Source organism: Drosophila obscura, unplaced genomic scaffold, assembly GCF_018151105.1.
Source record: "Drosophila obscura isolate BZ-5 IFL unplaced genomic scaffold, ASM1815110v1 contig_1, whole genome shotgun sequence".
Lineage (NCBI taxonomy): Eukaryota > Metazoa > Arthropoda > Insecta > Diptera > Drosophilidae > Drosophila > Drosophila obscura.
Window position 1 is genome coordinate 6,607,227 of NW_024542679.1, and position 19,309 is coordinate 6,626,535.

At 52.4% G+C, this 19,309-nt stretch overlaps 2 protein-coding genes across 2 annotated transcripts; one reads left to right on the top strand and one right to left on the bottom strand.

Moving 5' to 3' along the window:
* The first annotated feature begins 900 nt into the window (after positions 1 to 900).
* Positions 901 to 3,066, top strand: LOC111067589 (regulation of nuclear pre-mRNA domain-containing protein 1B). Its single transcript, XM_022356760.2, has 5 exons — positions 901 to 1,108; positions 1,183 to 1,268; positions 1,349 to 2,040; positions 2,102 to 2,245; positions 2,624 to 3,066. The coding sequence occupies exons 1-5, from the start codon at positions 1,044 to 1,046 to the stop codon at positions 2,774 to 2,776; spliced, it is 1,140 nt and encodes a 379-aa protein (XP_022212452.2). The 5' UTR covers positions 901 to 1,043; the 3' UTR covers positions 2,777 to 3,066.
* On the bottom strand, positions 3,047 to 8,731 carry LOC111067585 (intraflagellar transport protein 172 homolog). Its single transcript, XM_022356752.2, has 5 exons — positions 8,644 to 8,731; positions 8,224 to 8,569; positions 7,881 to 8,167; positions 6,773 to 7,816; positions 3,047 to 6,697 (listed from the first exon to the last, which is right to left on the bottom strand). The coding sequence occupies exons 1-5, from the start codon at positions 8,680 to 8,682 to the stop codon at positions 3,155 to 3,157; spliced, it is 5,259 nt and encodes a 1,752-aa protein (XP_022212444.2). The 5' UTR covers positions 8,683 to 8,731; the 3' UTR covers positions 3,047 to 3,154.
* Positions 8,732 to 19,309: the final 10,578 nt, after the last annotated feature.

The window sequence follows — 19,309 nt, forward strand, 5'->3', positions numbered from 1 at the left end:
CAGCACACACAACAATCACCTGTCGATAGTTGAGTGCCGAGTGAAGAGTGGGGAGAGAGAGAGCCACTGGCTTATCAGTGTGAAAAGGTTTTTGGATTGAGTTGTTGATTGATGGGCGGTGATGGATGATGCATCCATATCTATTCACTTATTGAATTATGCAGATAAGCAGTTGACGTACGTCAGATAAACAAATTTGTATCGCATGTGAAAAGCACTACTGAAACAATCAGTATAAATTCAAAATTTAAAAAGCGCGCGCAACTTATGCGCGCCAATTCAAATATGAGGAAATACAACCGTGTGTCAGAAAACTGCTCTTGCAGCGCCATCTGCCGTAGAGCGTTGTAAGTGCTAACTAAAAGTAGCCGTGGTTGGCAGCACCGAGCTCAGCTGGTTCATGTAAAAAGGGAAAATTTTGCTGACCTTTGTTAAAATCTTACTTTATAAACAATCCATTAGATGGAAGTCCTTAAAATAGGCCAGATTGTATAAAATTGTTTCATCTATCTGATAAAATGATATTTTCAGTTGTTAAAATCCAAGCTAGCTAGAAATATTACTAATCGAATATACAAATTGATGAATCTATTTTTCCTCGGTATATTTACGGTATATTATGAAACAGAGCAGGTTTATTTCGGTATATTTTTGCGGGTCAGGCGGTATAAATCCGCGGTCACACTGGTGAGATACAAAATTTAACTAAAAAAATAAAAAATTAACTGAACCGAGTGTACTTTGTTAAAATCATTACACCTAAAATTACTTTGCATAATTAAATATCATCGATAATATCATCTTAATCAACAAAACATTGAAATTATCGAAAAGCAACACCGTGCATGCCCTCCACAATAAAACATCGATAGCACCAACCCAACCAAAAAATACCAAAGAAAAAAAAAGGAAATATAATAACCGAGAGAATTATTTTTGTTGTTTTTGTGCGCGTTTTTCTATGCCCACAATCGAAGAATCCGGCCCGTTTATATATATTTAAGAGCTCGCAGATTGCAGATTGCATTGAGTTAGCAGCTGCAATGTCGGCGTTTACGGAGACGGCGCTAATCAAGAAATTGGCGGAGCTCAACAGCAGCCAGCAGAGGTGCAGCACCAATAAAAATAATCGTCGCAATTAATGTGTATAGCAAATCCTGATACCCTCTCTTCTGCTTGCAGCATCCAGACGCTGTCCTTGTGGCTGATTCACCATCGGAAGCATAGTGCAGTTATAGTGAAGACCTGGCAGCGGGAGCTGGAGAGTGGTGGGTAGAATTGGAATCATCCCACTCCCCCTTCCACTACATTCCGTACCTGCTTATATCATTCTCCCCATTTATTTCAGTGCCGGAGCCGAAGAAGCTGACCTTCATGTACCTGGCCAACGATGTCATCCAGAACAGCAAGAAAAAGGGCCCCGAGTACGGCCGGGAGTACAGCAATGTGTTGGGCAAGGTGTTTGCCCACATCGGGGAGAAGTGCAGCTCCGACAAGCTCCTGGGCAGTCTTGGGCGCATCCTCAACATTTGGCTGGAGCGCGGCGTCTACGATGCCAAGGCAATAACCGAGTATCGGGCCCGCTTGCACCGAGAGTCGGCTAGCAGCAAGAATGGCAGCAAATCGAACGACGCCGACGCAGGGGAGCAGCGGGAGAAAGAGCACAGCAGCAGCGGCGGAGGTGCCGGCGGCAGCAGGTCGGAAAAGTCAGAGCGGAGGGAGAAGCGCAAGCACGAGGAGCGACACTCAAAGTCCAAAAAACAGCGACACCATCACCACAGCAGCACCAGCAGTGCTCCAGCAGCACCAGCAGAAGAAGTGGCTGCAGAGCCGGAAAACGGGCACACTCCCCCCTACCTGCCGCTGGGTGAGCCGCCCGAGCCGGAGGAGCTGATCAAGGCACTGACGAGCATAGAGAACTCGGCCTCCAGCGATGCCGATGTGAGGGAACGCATTGCGAAGCTGCCGCAGGAGATATCGGAGATCAGTTGCATCAACAAGCTGGAGGACAAGGACAAGGCGAAGGCCCTGGCCAATCAAGTGCGTGCAATGGAATGGAATATACGAGGAGTACCTAAACGTGTCTTTTCATTGTTTGTAGGTGAACGAGGCAGTGGATTTGCTCAACGATTACAATGCGCGGCTGGCGGCCGAGATGGAGGAGCGCACCAAATTGGCCGCAATGCTGCGCGACTTTCAGGCGGAGCAGAAGGAGCTGTTGGCCCAGGCCGAGACACGACTCGATGTACGTTCCCCTCACATGGGTGGTTTATATAAGAGAGGCAGTTGGAGTGGCTGTCCAACAAGCGAAACGATTAAAATAAGTGAAACTATTTCCATTTGACATTTTACTGATTTATCGAATTGTTGTTGGATCCAGTCACTCATACTGCCAACATTCCCTGCTGATTATCCTGCCCCCGCATGCTACACATGAAGCCCCGAGAGACCTTTCCCTTGGGCCATCTGAATTTGTACAAATTTTATACCTTTTTGCTTTGCATTAAACAAAATTCCAATTGAATCGTCACCGATCACAGATTCCTGTGTGTGTAGTTTGCAAACGAATAATCGAACTATCAAGAAGCCAATGCCTAATGCGCTGTGTCTCTCTCTTTTGCAGGAACACAAGAAGAAGCTGACCAAGATGTTGGGCCTGCAGAAGGAGATACACGATCACCTATCCAACTTGCCGGATCTGACGCAGCTGCCAGATGTCACTGGCGGCCTGGCACCCCTGCCCTCTGCCGGCGATCTCTTCAATGCTCTGCACTGAGCACAGTGATCACGGCTCACGGATCACGGATCACGGATCACGGATCATGGATCGCGGATCATGGATCGAATTGATCGACGAGTAGAGTAGCAGCGTTCGAGTCACTTAACCAGCAACTACTTAAGCCACACACACACACACACACAGCTCCATACATATACATACATATACTGTTTGCATATAATCGTCGTAGCTGTCACCCCCCCCACTCCCCCACTCCAAAGTTGTCACCCACTCCCCCCCTACTGCACCACCACCACCAACCCAGATTATATTGCCCCGATTATTATAATCGCAATTTATATTATATATTGACGGTTGAATACAGAATTCAATTACGAGCAACTTACCGACCAGAACTGCTCTTTTCAGTTCAGTTCAGTGCATCACGTAGTTGGCGGCTCCCTGCCACTTCTCGGTGAAGCCTATGATGTCGGCTATGCCACTGCCCGGAGACATCTTCACGGCCACCGAGAACTTGCTCCAGACGTCGCGATTCACCTGATTGCTCGACGACTGAAAGGTGACTGGCTGACGGCCACGCACCGGAAATCCGCTCAGCAGGCAGGCGACATCGTTGGGTCCGAGGCTGGACTCGTACAGGCCACGATCGTCGGTGGGCAGCTGCTGATCCACCTGCTGGTCCATGCTGACGGCCAGCACCCATTCGCGCACCTCCTCATGCAGGCTCGGCTCGTTCTTCAGGTGAATGTCCTCGGGCAGCGGCACCGAGCTGGGGAAATCGGTGCTGGCCAAATCGGAGTGATCCACCAAGTTGCCAGAGCCCTCCTCGATGGCCTCGCACACGTCCAGGTAGTGGTTGAGCATGACGAACGCCTCCGCCTCGCGTCCAGCCTGCCGCAGATCCATGCCAGCTTCGTAGAAGCCCTTGTCCACCGGCAGGATATCCGTGTGCCGCAGCAGGGCCAACGAGAGGCGCAGGGCCACCGGCTGGAGTGCCTGCACCTCCTTGCAGGCGGCCCTGGTGGCATAGTAGTGTGCAATCCGGAGGAACTGCTCCATGCTGGCCGTAAACTGCGTCTGCGCCTGCTCCGGCGTGGCCCTCAGCGAGTGCAGCAGTCGCTGGAGAAAATCTCGCAACTGGCGCCACAGGGAGCCACCCTCGGACTGCTCCTCCCTCAGGGCCAGACAGTCGAGGGCGATGCGCGTGTAGATGTTGAAGTGCGCCTCGATGGGAGGCGCCCCATAGCTCAGGTAGAGGCCCAGGGCGTTGGTGCAGCTGCCCTCGCGGATGAGCTGGGCCGCGTAGACGGCCACGTACTTTTGCAGCACCGAGGGATTCAGCTGCTTGGCCTTCTCCAGGCAGCGCTGCCACTGGCCCTGCTCCGCGAGCAGATCCAGGGCCGAGATGATGTCAATGTCCGCCAGCTGCTCGACGTTCCCCTCGTGCTTGAGGCACGACTTTTGCTGCTGCTCCACGTAGGCCAGCAGCTGGAGATCCGCGTCGATTTCCTTGGCCAGTCGCCGGGCCTTGCTCCACTGCTCCGTCTTGATGAAGACATCCACCGCCTGCTTGGGCATGTCCGCCGCCAAATACAGCTGTGCCGCCGGGCCAATCTGCTTGATGGCCAGCAGCCGTGGCCCCAGGGCCGTTGCCAGCTCCTGGGCGTCCTGACCCTCCAGAAACTGGTTGCAAATCTCGGCGGCTCGCAGCAGTGCCCGCTCCAGCGTGGCCCCGTCCTCGGCATTGGAGGCATCGATCTGCATGAGGCACTCGGCCGCCTTGCGGAACTGCTCGCGCTTGGCAAACTCCGCGGCGCGCTGCAGATAGGCGCGCGAATCGGTGACGGACTCCTCCCCCGTCTGGGCCAGTCCCCGCTGCAGCTGTGCCTGCAGTCGCCGCAAGTCATTCAGCGCCGAGGGGTAGTGCTCCTCGGCTATCCGGAGGGCGTCCTCGTACAGGGACTCCTGCTTGTAGTGCTCCACGATGAGATCGGGCCGCTGGGCACGCAGCAGCAGCGCCTCGTACTCCTTGTAGTTGCGCGTCTCCAGGGCGGCCGCCGCCTGTCCGATGAGCACCTCGCCGACGACATCCGGCAGATGCTGCTCGGCCACGTTGAGAGCGGCCCGCCAGTCGCCGGCGTGCTGGTACATGAGGATCGCCTCCTTGGGCTTGTGGGCCTTGAGGAACTCCACTTCGGCCGCCTCGAACTTGCCCTCATCCTCGAGCGACATGGCAATCTTCAGATGCACCTCGTCCGTGGGCTTGCCCGCGAAGCGGCACAGCTCCATGGCGAACTCGAACTGTCCCGAGTCGCAGGCGAATCCCACGGCAGTGTCCAGCAGTCCCAGCTTGCTCAGCAGTCGCACGGCGCTCTCCAGGGGCATGGACTTGGCCCACATGTAGGCCACCTGCTGGCTGGCCCCATCCGTGCCCTTCTGCTTGGCCACGCGGTAGCCATCCTCCCACCGGCCCGAGGAGCAGTACATGTGCACGGCCGACTTCCAGTCCCCCGACGCGATGAAGTGCACCTCCGCGTTCTTGAGCTTGCCGCGCGACTCCAGCTGCCGCGCCAGATGCAGATGGGTGCTGTCCAGCAGATCCTTGTGGTGGCGCTCGACCAGTCGGATCATCGAGTCGTACAGCTCGCGCCGCTTGTACATGGCGATGGCCATATCGGGCTCATTGACGGCGATCAGTACCTTCTCCGCGTCCCGGTACTTTCCCTGCTCCTCCAGGGTGCCTGCCATCTGGACGAACAGTTCGCGCAGGTGCTCCGGCTTCAGGTACTTCTCCCCAATCACGTACGCCCGCTCCCACTTGCCGTGGCGGTTGAGCAGCTCGATGGCGTCCCTGTGGAGATTGGCTCGCACCAGCATATCCTCGGCCCCGTCCAGGTCGCCGGCAAAGGCCAGATGCTTCGACAGATCCAGGGCATAGCGCTGTATCAGCTCCGGCTCGTCCAGCACCTTGGCTATCTGCACGGCCTTGCGCCACTGCTTGGCGCCCACCGCCGCCTCCAGGGCCTTCTGCGTGGCGCCCGCCTCGATGTAGTGATTGATGGAGGCGTCCAGCTGCTTGCGACCCACCAGCCAGTCGCCCCACTCCTCCTCCAGCGACGTCACGTCCTGCGGCTCCACGACGCGTGCGAGTTCCAATGCCCGGGCATACGCCCCGCCCTTCCGGTAGAGCGCCAGGGCAGCCTCCGGCCGGGACAGGCGGTGGGCAATGTCGCCGGCCAGCTCGTAGAGCTCGCAGTGCACCAGGCCCTCGGTCACCTGCAGCATCAGCTGCTCGTCCTGCATCAGCTGCGGCGTCTTGAGCGCCAGTCGCGCGGCTCTGGCCGGCTTATTGGCCTTCAGGAACAGCCCCATGGCCTGCTGCAGCTCACCCTGCTCCTCGAGCACTTGGCCCGCCTTCTCCGGCTGCTCGCTGCTCAGCAGGAAATCCATGTGCTGCTGCTTCAGCTCCGCCAGTCGCCCATATCCCCGCCGCTCGGCCAGAGCCACCGCCTCGTCCCACATGCGCAGCTGCTGGTACATCCTCAGGGCCGCCTCTATGTCGCCCTGCTCCAGATATATGCGCTCGGCGGTGCGCAGATCGGACCCCAGGAGAGCCAGCTTGGCGCGCACCTCGGGACAGAGGATGCCCGGCGAGTCGGTGGCCTCCTCGAACGCATCCGCCTGCTGTATCATCGCGGCCAGGTAGAACGCCTTGGACACGTTGCCCAGAGCGGCGTAGCAGCGCTGGGCCACGCGCAGATTGCCGTCTTCGAGGGCGATTATCGCCAGATTGTGCCACATGGCCTTGGCCGCCGGCTTCTCCCCCAGAGACTCCAGAAAGTGAACGGCCCGCCCGAAGTCGCTGTCATTGACGGCGGTGCCGAACTCCACGAGTCCCTCGTCCAGCTGGTAGCTGTGCTCGCTGGGTCCGTCCTGTGAGCGGACCACAGTGCGACCCTAACACAGAAAGCAAAGCAGCAGAAGAGAGAGAGGATTAGACTGGAGGAGGGCTACCAGGATTGCTCTACTTACATTCTCGCGCAGCACTTCGATGGCCTCGCCGCGGACGGTCTGCATGGTGACGTGCTCCGGCAGATCGATGTTGTACCAAATGGCGAGATTGGCGTGGCTCTGGGCCACCACCACATCGCTCTGGGGCACCCACTGCACGAACGAGATGTTGCTGAGGAGCGTCTGCTTCTTGCCCGTGTAGTTGTCCACCAGGACCAGGCGGAGCTTCTTGTCGCGGAACAGCAGCTTGTGGGCCGTCTCGCTGAGCTCGAGCCAGTCGATTTTGGTCTCGTGATTGATCTGGCCGCTGGTCTGGCGACTCACCAGATCCACCACGCAAATGGTCTTGGCGTCCAGCAGGAAGGCCAGCTTCTTGTTCTCCCGCGCATTGCCGCGCTCGTTCAGCCGCACCGAGATCACGTGCGGATTGACAAACTCTGTGCGCACGGAGCCGAGGATGCAGTTGTCGCCGTACTCAACGAGACTCAGTTCGCCCACATTGAAGACCAGACAGACGTTGGGGTTCTCGAAGTAGAAGCGCTCGTGGTGGCCGGAGGCTGTCCAGGGCACTTCGCTGGCCAGATTGCGCGTCAGATCGCAGAGGATCAGCGACTCCTCGGTGCGGGCCACCAGATAGTTGTCCTTGCCCATGATCCGCACATCGTCTATCTCCAGTCCCAGCTGCGACTCGATGGTCAGCTGCTGCGTGGGCTCGGCCAGCGATCGCACCAGCAGCTGGCTGGGCGCCACGAAAATCAGCTCGAACTTGTCCTGCCAGATGGTGCGCTTCAGCACGGACTCGAACAGCAGCACAGCTCCGCTGACGGAGCCGAGGGCGAGCCGTGCGCCATCCCGCCGCCAGAGCAGGGCGCTCAGCGTGTACAGGCAGGCGATCTCCTTGCTGGCGCTCTCGCTCCAGGCCCCCTGGCGCGGACTCCACGCGTAGATGCGTATGCGATCGTAGCTGCCGAAGGCCACGGCCTGCCCATTGGGACTGCAGGCGGCCACCGTGAACTCGCGCTCGCCCTCCGTTCGCGAGTAGTCAAAGGTGCGCAGCTGTCTGCCCTGAAAGTGGAAGAGTACATTAGCAATGGAAGGAACATACAGTGGAATCTCTGTGATATCTTACCATCGTATCGTAGAAGACAATCCGCTGATCGCAGCCGCCGACACAGAAGCCGCCCTGGGGCCAGGCCAGGGCGAAGGGCGGCACCGGATGCTGCACCACTCGGCCGAGCGGCTCGTTGGCCTCGTCCGTCAGAAAGTAACGGATGATGGTGCCATCGTTGTGGCCACTGAGGAAGCCGCTGCCCTTGGTGTTGGCCGCCAGCGAGATGCAGATGCTGTCGCCCCCGTACAGACTCTGCGACTTGTTGCTCTTGCTGTGCAGCGCCCGAATCTTTCCATCTTCGAGGCCTAGACAACACTTGATTAGAGATGGCTCTCAGTGGGATTGGGTTTGGAGATTGTACCTGCTATGATGGCGCCCGAGGAGAGCCAAATGAGAGCCGTCACGGCGCTGGCCTGCGGAAACTTGTTGCAGATGACCTTCTTGTCGTTCCACGACTCCCCCAGCTTGTACACATACACGATGCAGTCGCTCTGGCCGACGGCCAGGCGCGTCGAATCGGGACTGAACGCCAGGCCACGGATCACATACGAGTTCTTGCCATTCGCCGCATTGGCGGGCTTCGTGCTGAACTTGTCGCGTCGCTCGCCGGCATCGTCATACAGCAGGATGTGTCGATCGGCGGTGGCAATGGCCAACTTTTGCTGATTGGGCGACCAGGCCAGGCCCGCAATCCGTTGGATTTGCTCCTGTGGATTCGTAAGGATTCGTTAGAATTATATATATTTATTTTAGTTTTTTTTCCTACAAATGAAAGGCTCACCTGACCCTCCAGCAGTGTTCGCAGATATTTCAATTGCATCCTTTTAGCTCTGAATTCAAGTTGCGAGTATTTATTTGCTTAGTGAATTGATTTCTTGTGAAATGTGTTCTGTAGTTTCCAGCAAATGTTTCCTCTTGTTGTGACTCACGTCAGTTGTTGTGGCAACCAGGAACCCAGCAACACAGTACCCCATCCACTCCAACCACCCCATCCACCCCATCCACCCATCCACCCTCTCTCTCTTGTTCTCTCTCTCGGGAACAGACCTACAAAGAGTTGTATCGTGTTGTAGTCCTTTTTCTTGGCGCTTCCGTTTTGCGCTCACCATTCTAAATAAATGGCCTTTGTTCTGGTATGCAGCAGGTGCCGTGCCGGGCCTGCCACAGGACAGGATGTACGTAGTACGAACGAACGTAGCTGCCTGCTGCCACACGACAGGCTTTCCCGACTGCCTGCAAGGGGCTGGGGGTGCTGCTCATCCTGCTGCTGCTGCTACTTCTCTTGTCGAACACGATGATGACGAGGAAAACGGACAAAGCTGTTGCTGCCTCTGCAGACATCGCTGCTGCTGCTGCGTTGTCCTAGTCCTGGCAGCAGTGCGAGCTCCTCTCCAGCCGCCGTGTGCGCAGGGCCCACACACAGGGAGACCAGACAGAGACAGAGAGAGAGAGAGAGAGAGCCCAATTCATACAGGTGTGCTAGAAACTGAACCAGCAAAGAGAGCGCATGGCATGACCTTGGGGGTGGAGTGAGCCTGAAAATGGCATAAATATTATGGATATTAAAATAGTGCACTGAAATGGTATAAACTGGTAAGGCGACAAATTTACAATTTCCATGATTTTTATGGGGGGTGCCGAGCACAGAGTAACTGTTCTATGTAACTGTTTTATAGGGGATGTGATGCCGAGCAGGGTATAACTGCCTATAACTACCCTTATATACATATATAGGTATATAGCTACCTTATAGCAGGACGGCACAATTACTTATAGCGCAAATCTTTGAAACAACTAAAAGTAAGCAGTTCCATTAAGCCGCCAAACTGCTTGATATATCACCAGCACGCTCTTTGTGAACTGCTTATTGCTTATGATGATACTGCTTCGAATGCTGTCTACTGCTTTCGAATGCTGTCTACTGCTTTTGACTGCTTTCTACTGCTTACATTCCCCAGCTTGCGCTTTTCGGAGTTCTGCCCGTTAAACTTTACCACACCATTTCCCCAACGCATCCTCTCAGCAAAGCTCATGGCGTTGCTCTCTCTCGCAAATACTCCCGCCCGCTCGCCCACGCTATTTCGCGGGACTCTCTCGTGTATGCCATTCGGCAGCAGCTCGTGAAATTCGCGACTCGTGTGCTCATGGGCTCCGTTCGTCGCTTCATCGCCTGCTGTCGTCGTCGGGGCAACATCGTTTGCCTTGGCCAAAGTCAGAGGCAGGATAATGCCGCCGTCGCTGGCATTTCTGCTGCCTGATTATTTTATTTTGTGGCATAGTCTCTCCACTCACAGGGGCCAGGAGCAGAGGCCAAGCCAAGCCAAGCCAAAGCCAAGCCAGCAAGCGCCAGCCTGGCTAATGTATGGCAACGCATTGTGGCAGGTCGCAGCAAGCGCTTCTGTCTGGGATTTTTGGTACCCCCGTACGGGTTCTTGGTTCTTTTGGGATTGGGGATTGGAGCTTGGAGCTTGGGCTTGGTCTTTCGGACGAGTTCCCAGTTGCTGCTGCTGCTGATGCTGCTGCTCTTTGTGTTGGCATCCCTTTAATGAGTTTCATTAATTAAAGCTACTTTGTTGGCACTGCTTGTTCTTTCCGCTTCTCGGATGTCTGTGTGCGTGTGTGAGTGTGTGTGGGGTGTGTGTGTGTGTGTGGGAGTGTGCATGAGTAAACATGCAACATGAATTTTGTCCTTGACTTTTAATGGGTTTATGACAAAAGCGTTACCCAGCCCAACCCCAACCCCCAATCTCCTTCCTAATAGAACATGGCTAATGTGCAGGGCGTTTTCATCTGTCTCTATGTGTGTGTGTGTGAGTGTCCTCCTCATCCTGTATGTGTGTGTGTGTGTGTGTGGGTAAAAGAGTTGTTAAAGCGGAAGTCTGCCGGAAGCTCTTGTGGGTGCCATTTTGGTTCATGTTCCATGCGACGCATGCCATTTTTTTTTATCTCTTTTCCTTTTTGCCCTAAACCATTGCCAGAGACTTTTGTCTCTAAAACTTGGCTGCTGTCGCCCCTTAAGGTTTCCTCTCCTAGTGTCCACCCCGCTGCCCCACAGCTTTCTGGTCTAGTCTGTCATTGTTGCCACGGTTTTGCTTCCTTTGAGATGGCGGTTCGTGTGGCGGCGCTTGCCAGCAGCGTTTGCCTTTGCTTTTGCCGTTGCCGTTGCCTTTGCCGTTGCCTTTGTCGCCTTCTCTTCCTCCTCCTGTTTGGCTGCCGCTGGCGTTGCATTTTTCGCCACTTCCGTATCCGTGGAATGGTCCTGCTTTTGGCCAGTTTAATTTGTCGACTTATAATTTATGGCAGCTCCTGCTCGCGGCTCGAGCAGCCCGCCTCTCAAGATGAGCCGCTCAATTAGGGCGTTTATCAGGTGCCAGGCTAAAAGGAAATGCTTTACGCCATTCGTTTTTTTTTCTCGCGTTCTCTCTCTCTCTCTCCTCGGCTCTCTTGCTCTGGTGAAACTATTTACGGCAACTTTCAGCCAGGCCACAGGAGCTGTTGGCGAGCTAATTCGGCTTTAAGGCAGCAATCTGGTTAAAACTCTCATAGCCGCAACTCAAATCTGGGCATTAGTCCTTGGCGCACTTTCCCCAGCCATGCCATGCCACTGCATGCCTTGCCTTGCCCTGCCATGCAGTGCAAGGCGAAAAACCAAAACTTTTTCCTTCAACTTTGGATCAAACACACACACACACACACATACACATTCTCGTTTGCTCACACTCATACAGTCTCATAGAGTCACTCAGGGGATGCCCCAGACCGTGCGTAGAAACTGCAACAAACTCGTGTACCGAACCGAACAGAACGGGACAGAACGGAACAGAACAGAACAGAACAGAACAGCGAAAGTGCGCGAAAAATAACAGCAGCAGCAGCAGCCGCCGCCGCCACCGCCAGTCGAGTGGGTAGTGGGGGAGTCCGTCCATGGAGGGGGGCATAGGAGAGTAGCAGAGGGATATAGTCGTACCAGTGCGGGGCACGGTGCCGAGTGCTATGCATAATGAATAACATTTTCAAATTAGTTTCCGGTCAGTGGAGATTTTAACGCAGTTTGTCAAGCGCATAAAAGAAAGCCAAGCGCCTGCAGGGTGATTTCACTGAAAACAAGATGAAAGCGAACAGCAGCACGACGCAAAGGTCGAAATTCAAAATGCCATTTGGAGATATTTACGAGGTATTCCAACCCCCCCAGAATATGTAATTGAATGTAATCTGATCGGATCTGTAGGTGGCAAAGCAGAGGCTCGGCTCGGCTCGGCTCCTTGTCTGAACTCTATGGCATTTAAGCTGCTCGAAATTACTTAAAGGGCGTCCGTCCCGGCCCCAGCCCACGCCCACGCCCCCGCATGAGCATATAATTAAATGCTTCTAACGTGCAATCAAAGCGATTTCCATAACAATAATTCCCAGCTACAATGACAGGAGGAGGGGAGCATTGGGAGGTGGTCAATCATTTAACAAGCCCCCCCACAAACGGAAAGCAGAGGGCGTAGGGCCAGGCACAGCTCCTCTGTGTAAGCAAGCATAAAGTGAAAATAGGAAGAAAGAAAAAAATAAGGCAAGTAAAAGCGGAATAATAATGTACATAAATGTCTACAGCTGCCCATTAGGATAGGATGGAATGGAATGGTATTGGATGGGATGGGATGAGATGGAATGGGATGATAGCAACGGAATCATGAACTGGAAATATTCCGCCTGCTGGCGTAATGAAATCAAAATACGAGAATGCCTTCCATTCCCGTCTCAGGACTACGGACTTCCCACTTCCACGTTTATGTCCGTATTCCCATTCCATCCACGTCCAAGTTTTTGTGTGTGAGTGTCTGGCAACAATTTGCGTTAAAAATTGGCACAACAATTGCAAAATAATCACCTTGGAGAGCTGGAGAATTGTGTGCCAGAGAGATGGACTAGTTTGCCTAGTTCCGCTTTACTGCCTCCAAGTTTGAAGCAGAAGCAGCAGCAGCAGCAGCAGGAGTGGGAGCAGTAGTGGGAGTGAAACTAGGAGTGGGATGAACAGAAGCAGAAGCCAACCGAGTGCATCCAGCCAGCAGTGGAGCAGCAGCAGAGCAGCAGCAGAGCTGCAATTCCCTTCTGGTTAGCAGCTTAAAAGCATTAAAACTGCACCCATGGCCAGTCGGATGGGTGCATGGAATATGATGGCTATGCTCGTGGTATACTCCGTACTTCTATCCCCAAACGCATCTATTCAATCGAAAAAATGAAGCAATCGTTTTGATGGCTCACGGGCATCATTTTGCAGAGGCCACAGCAGAGCAGACAACAGCGCCACTGGCCCACTGGTTCACTGGTCCATTGGCCCACTGGCCACAGGCACTTTTAGCCAAATGAAATGTGGCACAATGAACTGTTCTGGCCAAGTGCTTTGGCCCTTTTGGCTCCCGGCTCAACTTATAATTTTCTACCAACGCGACGGAAGATGGATGGTTTGTACGCGATAGGGCCAAGCGTTTGTTCTCCCTTATCTGCCGTGGATGAGCTGCAACATTTTCACGATTCCCTCGACAAAGTTTAAGCGCCAATGCCCAAACTTTGGCCAATTACGTGATTAACAAATGCTTTGGGCGCCCAGTCCCCCCCCCCCCAATTAAAGATGTAATTAAAAGAGCCTCGCTCCCGCCTCATAAATGTTTATCCGAGTGCCCGTTTGCAGTTCATCTGATCGTGGCCATAACTTATTCATAACCACATTGTGGCCAGCCCGGAAATGAACGATGCTGGCCAGAGGCACAGCCAAACAGCACACCAAAAGATATCTCGTACATAACAAATAAGAGAAAAAAAACTAAACCCAAAAGTCAATGTCTGGACACAATTGGATAAAACCTTTTTGTGCCCTTTGAGAGGGTATTGCGATTTAGAGTGAAGGGCAAGCAGCATTGGGAGACGGGGAAACGGTGCCCTTTCCACTCTGAATATGTTTCGATATATATTTAGTCTACAGTGGACCAAAGTCGGCAGATAATGCTTTAAGGATAGAGTTTAACCAAAATCGTACAGATCATGCGGCAAGGGTATGTCAGCCCTCGGCCCGGCGAGGCAGCAATCCTTTCTTTCCTGTTTTGAATTGTCACTGCAAAGCGTATCCTTCCAGAGGGGAGGAAGTAGAGTCTTGCCCCACACACACACACACACACACACACACAGACTGGTACTCCCTCACATACAGTCACATGCATGAATGGCGTTTGTGCGCTTTATTGTTGGCCTGCCTTGCCCGCCATTTCTGTCCTGCTGCTTCGGACAAACAGCCAGCCAGCCAGCCAGCCAGCGAACAAGCGGGAGCGGTCGGGCGGGCGGCAGTTGGTGTGGCTATTAGCCAAAAGGCCTGCCAAATAAAAAAGGGAAACAGTTGTACGAGCACAGAAATACACACAAACATACATGCATACATACATATGTATATGTATATTCATATATACTTTATGTCGCGATGTCAGCATGAACACTTTACGTTTCATATTTGCCAGGCCACTGAGCACACTCCCACCCACACCCACACCCACACCCACACTCACCCAAAAGAGAGTGAGGGAGAGAGAGAGAGGGGGCGCTGGATGGTGTATAAAAATGAGAGCGAGATAGAGCGTTACATTCGAGTTTCGTTTGTCGTTTTCCTTATGCAAATTAGCCTTCAGTCAGTTGACTTTTTTCACCCTCCTCCTCCTCCTCCTGCAGCAGTTCTGCCCTTGCCGTCTGACTGCCGCCACCGCCGCGGCCGACTGCCGACTGCCGACTGCTTCTGTTGCTTTTTGCATAAATTTTAAATTTCTTCCTTTATGCCTGCTTTCTTTTTGCAGCAGCAGCAGCAGCCGTATTTATTCCGTAGCATACTTTTATGGGCGCTGGCTGTGACAACTCCTGATATGTCTGTCGCTGTAGCTGCTGCCCCTGCCCTCTGCCGCTGCCTGTTTCAGTCTTATTTATGCACTAACATTAAGAATTATTAACTTTGATAAGTTATTGCACTACGACCCCTCCCACTCCCACACCCCTCCCTCTTTTTGTATCTGTTTCTGCGCCGCCACTTCCAGCCACTTCCAGCCGATTTCTTTTCATTTTTTTGATTCTGTACATGTGCGGAAATTTTATGTGACACTTGAGAGATTTATGTTCGGCGCTGCCGTCGAACTGTAGGCGGGGGGGGAACTCTGGCTGTGGGGGCGTGGCACATTGTTGAATTTAAAAAGTGCCACCAGAAAAATGCCAAACACGTGCGCGACCTGCCACTGCCATTGCCACTGGCCCCAGCCTTGCAGTCGAAGGCGCAGGCTTTTGGAATAGTCACCAAATGAAATCCTTGGGCATATTAATCATACGCACCGCTGGCCAACAAACAGTGCTGCTGCCACTCGACGCAAATGTTAATTAATTTTCCAACCTATCGCCGGCAATTTTGCAATATTTGACATTTAATTTGAGTGTCAACTGAGCAAAAGTTCGGAGCAACCCCAAAACCCAAACCCAAACACCAAGCCCGCCCAACAGCAAACAGCAAAATGCCCAATGAAATGAAATTAATTTCTAGATTTGTTTGTCTCATCATCGTCTGTTAACGTCTGTCTGTCAGTCTGTCTGTCTGTCTGTTCCTTTGACATTTATTTGGCGGAGAGCTGACAAAAAACACCTTGGCGACAGGCAAATGAATGTTCTCCAGCTGCAAAATATATTTACAGGGCGGCACAATTTGCAGCGTAGTCTGCGTGTTGTTTATTAATTAATCTCGGAACTAGCCACCCTTCCCCCATGCCTAAGTGCACCCAGTGGATAGAGCAATCAATCTAAATCGCTTGTCAGCGGCCCGCCATAAATTAAATGTCCGACTATTTTGTGCATTTGCTGGTTGAAAGCACACTCCATATCCTGCCATGCTGCTCCGCTCCCTTCCCCCGCCATTACTCTCTCTCTCTCTCTTTGTGTGTGTTCCCTGTGATCCTCCTCTGACGGCCAAAAGGGATGTCCGCGCTCCAATTAAATACCAATTGACTTTGACGGACGCGGGGCCTAAAATTGTCAGGGTTTTAGTTAATTAATTAATAATTGTGTTTATGAAAATGAACAGCACGTTCCGTTCTGCCAGGTGATAATTATAGCGCTGGCAGAGCAGAACAGAGCAGAGCATCCCCACCTGGGCTGGGATCCCCATCACATCACGCATACGCCGCATGGCCACGCCTGGACAAAACAATTTCGGTACGGTTCGGTTCGGTTCGGAGGCTGCTGCGCCCGTCTACAGAGAGAGAGAGAGAGAAAGAGGGGGGACAATTTTTGGTACGCCCATTGTCAGTGTGTACGAGGACGACGACTCCCCATTTTGATTGATGGCTGGTTATGTCGGTTGGTTCCATCAGCCTCAGTCCCCCGGATCACCCATCATCCCACCCCATTCTCCTAGTATGTAACCCAAAAGCCATGTACCAGCGGGTGCTGCATATTGTTTTTTTTTTCTTTTTTTTCTTTCTTGTTGTTGTTGCTGTTGCTGGTTTGGTTTTGCTGGTTATTTGGCCAAAGGGTCATGAATTCGTGATGTGGTCGCCGGGGCAACAAATTGAAGTGCCTTTGGCACAATGTGTGCTCAATGATGGCATTGTGAGTGGCACACAAACAACAAAAACAACAAAAAAAAAAGGACAGGAAGGGGCAGCGGCAGCGGCAGTGGCAGAGTCACAATGCAGTTGCGGTTTCCCCGACATGGAGGCAGAGCAGGACAGCAGGGGATGGGTCAGCGCAGATTTGAGATATTCTATTAGGGGCTTTGAGCATGATTACAACGCCTTTCCTTTGTGCGGTACGACATCTGATTGATAAAGCCAGCAGCAGTAGCAGCAGCAGCAGTAGCAGTGGCAGACACAAAAAGTGGTTGTCTGGATGGATTCCCCCACAATAACACGAATCTCATTAATCATACGTATGCATAATGGCTCTTGTCGTACAAGGGACAAGGAAGGAGCACCCACCAGCTCCAGAAGCAGTAGGAGGAACAGCAGGAGAAGCAGCAGCAGGAGGAGCAGCAGCAGCAGGAGAAGCAGCAGGAGCAGCAGCACGAGCAGCAGAATGAGGAAGAATGGTGGTCCGGGTCATGCCACATGGCCATTGGCGAAAGGCGAACACGGGCCAGGGCCAAGACTAATGTAATGTGCCGCAATATGTTGCAGGTGGGTCGGAGGGTCGGTGGTTGGTCAGGGGCTGGCCCCCCCAACTAGTAGTAGGTTTCGGTCAGGTCAAAGGTGGCAGCTGCACCCTCCCACCCACCACCCTCCACCCCACCTGCTGGCTAAACATAATCATGTGTCATTGTCGCCTGTCCTGCTGCCTGCTGCTGCGGCTGCTGCTGCTCCCTTTGATGGCTCACCTTGGTTCGGTTTTTGTAGCATCCCTCGCTCTGCTTACATTCAATTTATCCGCCACCCCGCCGCCCTACCCCGCTACCATGACGAACAACCATATCGTGTTGCCCCATTCCCACATGAGTGTGTGTGTGTGTGTGTGTGTGTGTGTGTGGGGGGGGATAATTAAAGGGAAATGTCAGCTGTGGCCTTGGCGCATACATCATCAGGATCATCCACATCCAGCAGCAATTACTTTTGGGTTAGCAAATTTAATTATATGCAGGGCACACACCTTTTTCGGCGGGGTTTGGGGGTGTGGGGGTTTGGGGGCTTTGATAAATTCATTGGTCCATGAATTATGCGTTTTTAATTGCTGACACCGCCGCCCGCCACGCCGACACTCCAGGCACAATCGAATGAGGGAGAAGGAGTAGGAGAAAAAGTGATCATCGCTTGATTCATTCGAGGGCAGCCAGCACCCAGCCTGACCCAGCGATTCATCTTCCAAGGGTTGCTCCAGGGACAGGCACAGGCACTGCCACTGGCCCTGGATTGGTAGCCGGGACACTTCATTAAAAACAGCTCAAGTGGTGCCGGGCCACGAAATGTGGAGCGCACTTTAAATACCTCGCACATCACCCGCACATAAATCGCACATAAATCGCACAAATCGCAAATGGCCCCGCCGCTCAACATTTTAGTTTTGTGCATTTTTGCTGGCCACAGAATGCCGAGCATCCATCATTCAGACACACTTCCGTCTGGCCGGGAATACTGGATGGATGGATGGATGGATAGCTGCAATGACTGGTTGGGTGTTGGGAGGTGTAGGTGTAGGGGTAGGTGTAGGTGTAGGTGTAGGTGTAGGGGGAGGCGGTAGGTATCCTACAAACATTGACATTTGCCTTGCATGTTGCATTTTCGTGCTCGCCGTCGATTTTTGTTTGCCTTCTCGCAATGTCAATTTATTTGGACGGCAAAAAAAGGAAAAAGAAAAACGCCAAGCGGCGGCGATAGAAATTTAAATGTTCAAATGCCAGCAGAATTTGCTTTCAGTGAGTATTTTTATACCCGTACTCAAAAAAGAGTTAAGGGGTATATTAGATTTGTGGTAAAAGTGGATGTGTGCAACGCAGAGAAGGAAACGTTTCCGACCCCATAAAGTATATATATTCTTGATCAGCATCAATAGCCGAGTCGATATAGCCATGTCTGTCTGTCCGTCTGTCTGTCTTGTTTGACGCCTGGATCTCAGAGACTATAAAAGCTAGAGGAACCAAATTTTGTTTCTTGACTCATGTGATATCACACTGCTACAAGTGTATTTCCCCGCCCCATTCCGCCCCCATAAAGGACGAAAATCTGTGGCAGCCACAATTTTAAAGATACGATAAAACTAAAAACGCAGTATCGTAGAGAATGACCATATCTACCAGATTGCCGAATCTGAATCAGATCGGATCATAATTATAGCCAGAATGAAGAAATTCATTTTCAGTTGCTTCCTCTGCCCCCCCTCCGGCAAACGACAACGCAACTCATTCTCCTTCTCGCTCGCACACTCTGCCGCGTTCAGTGCGCGAGCAACCCCTAGCGGAGGAGATGTAGAATCTAAATGGTACATGTATAATCTACATGTTAGATGTAGAATATACATAATATATGTAGATGTAGATATCAGATGTAGCAAAAAAATGTAAAATTTTTTTTTTTTTCTAAAATTCTAAAAAATCATAAGCTCAAAAATGTATAGCTGACTGAGTACGGGTATAAGTAGAGTCGCGTCCCCAGAAGCGACTCACACATTCCTTCTCGTTTTTTTTTGCTGTTGTTGTTGTTGTTTGTGGCCTTTTGGGGATTTACAGTAGGTATTTGTGTCGAATCTATTGGCGGGAGCCCTGTGGCATGTGGAATCAATGCAAAAACAGAATAAAATACAATACAGCGGAATAGAGCAGGCTAATCGATGGAGAGTGAGAGAGAGAGAGTGAGAGAGAGAGAGTGAGAGAGAGAGAGGGAATTGAATTATGTGGATTAGTTTGTCCAATTTAAATTCGAAATTGATCAGATTTATAGTTTTGCCCATAACTTCAG

Coding starts and splice junctions, on each gene's coding strand:
- LOC111067585 (XM_022356752.2), bottom strand. CDS start 8,682: ATGCAATTGAAATATCTGCGAACACTGCTGGAGGGTCAG. Junction 8,570..8,643: donor GAACACTGCTGGAGGGTCAG/GTGAGCCTTTCA, acceptor ACGAATCCACAG/GAGCAAATCCAACGGATTGC. Junction 7,817..7,880: donor TTGTCTTCTACGATACGATG/GTAAGATATCAC, acceptor TTCCACTTTCAG/GGCAGACAGCTGCGCACCTT.
- LOC111067589 (XM_022356760.2), top strand. CDS start 1,044: ATGTCGGCGTTTACGGAGACGGCGCTAATCAAGAAATTGGCGGAGCTC. Junction 2,041..2,101: donor CGAAGGCCCTGGCCAATCAA/GTGCGTGCAATG, acceptor CATTGTTTGTAG/GTGAACGAGGCAGTGGATTT. Junction 2,246..2,623: donor AGGCCGAGACACGACTCGAT/GTACGTTCCCCT, acceptor TCTCTTTTGCAG/GAACACAAGAAGAAGCTGAC.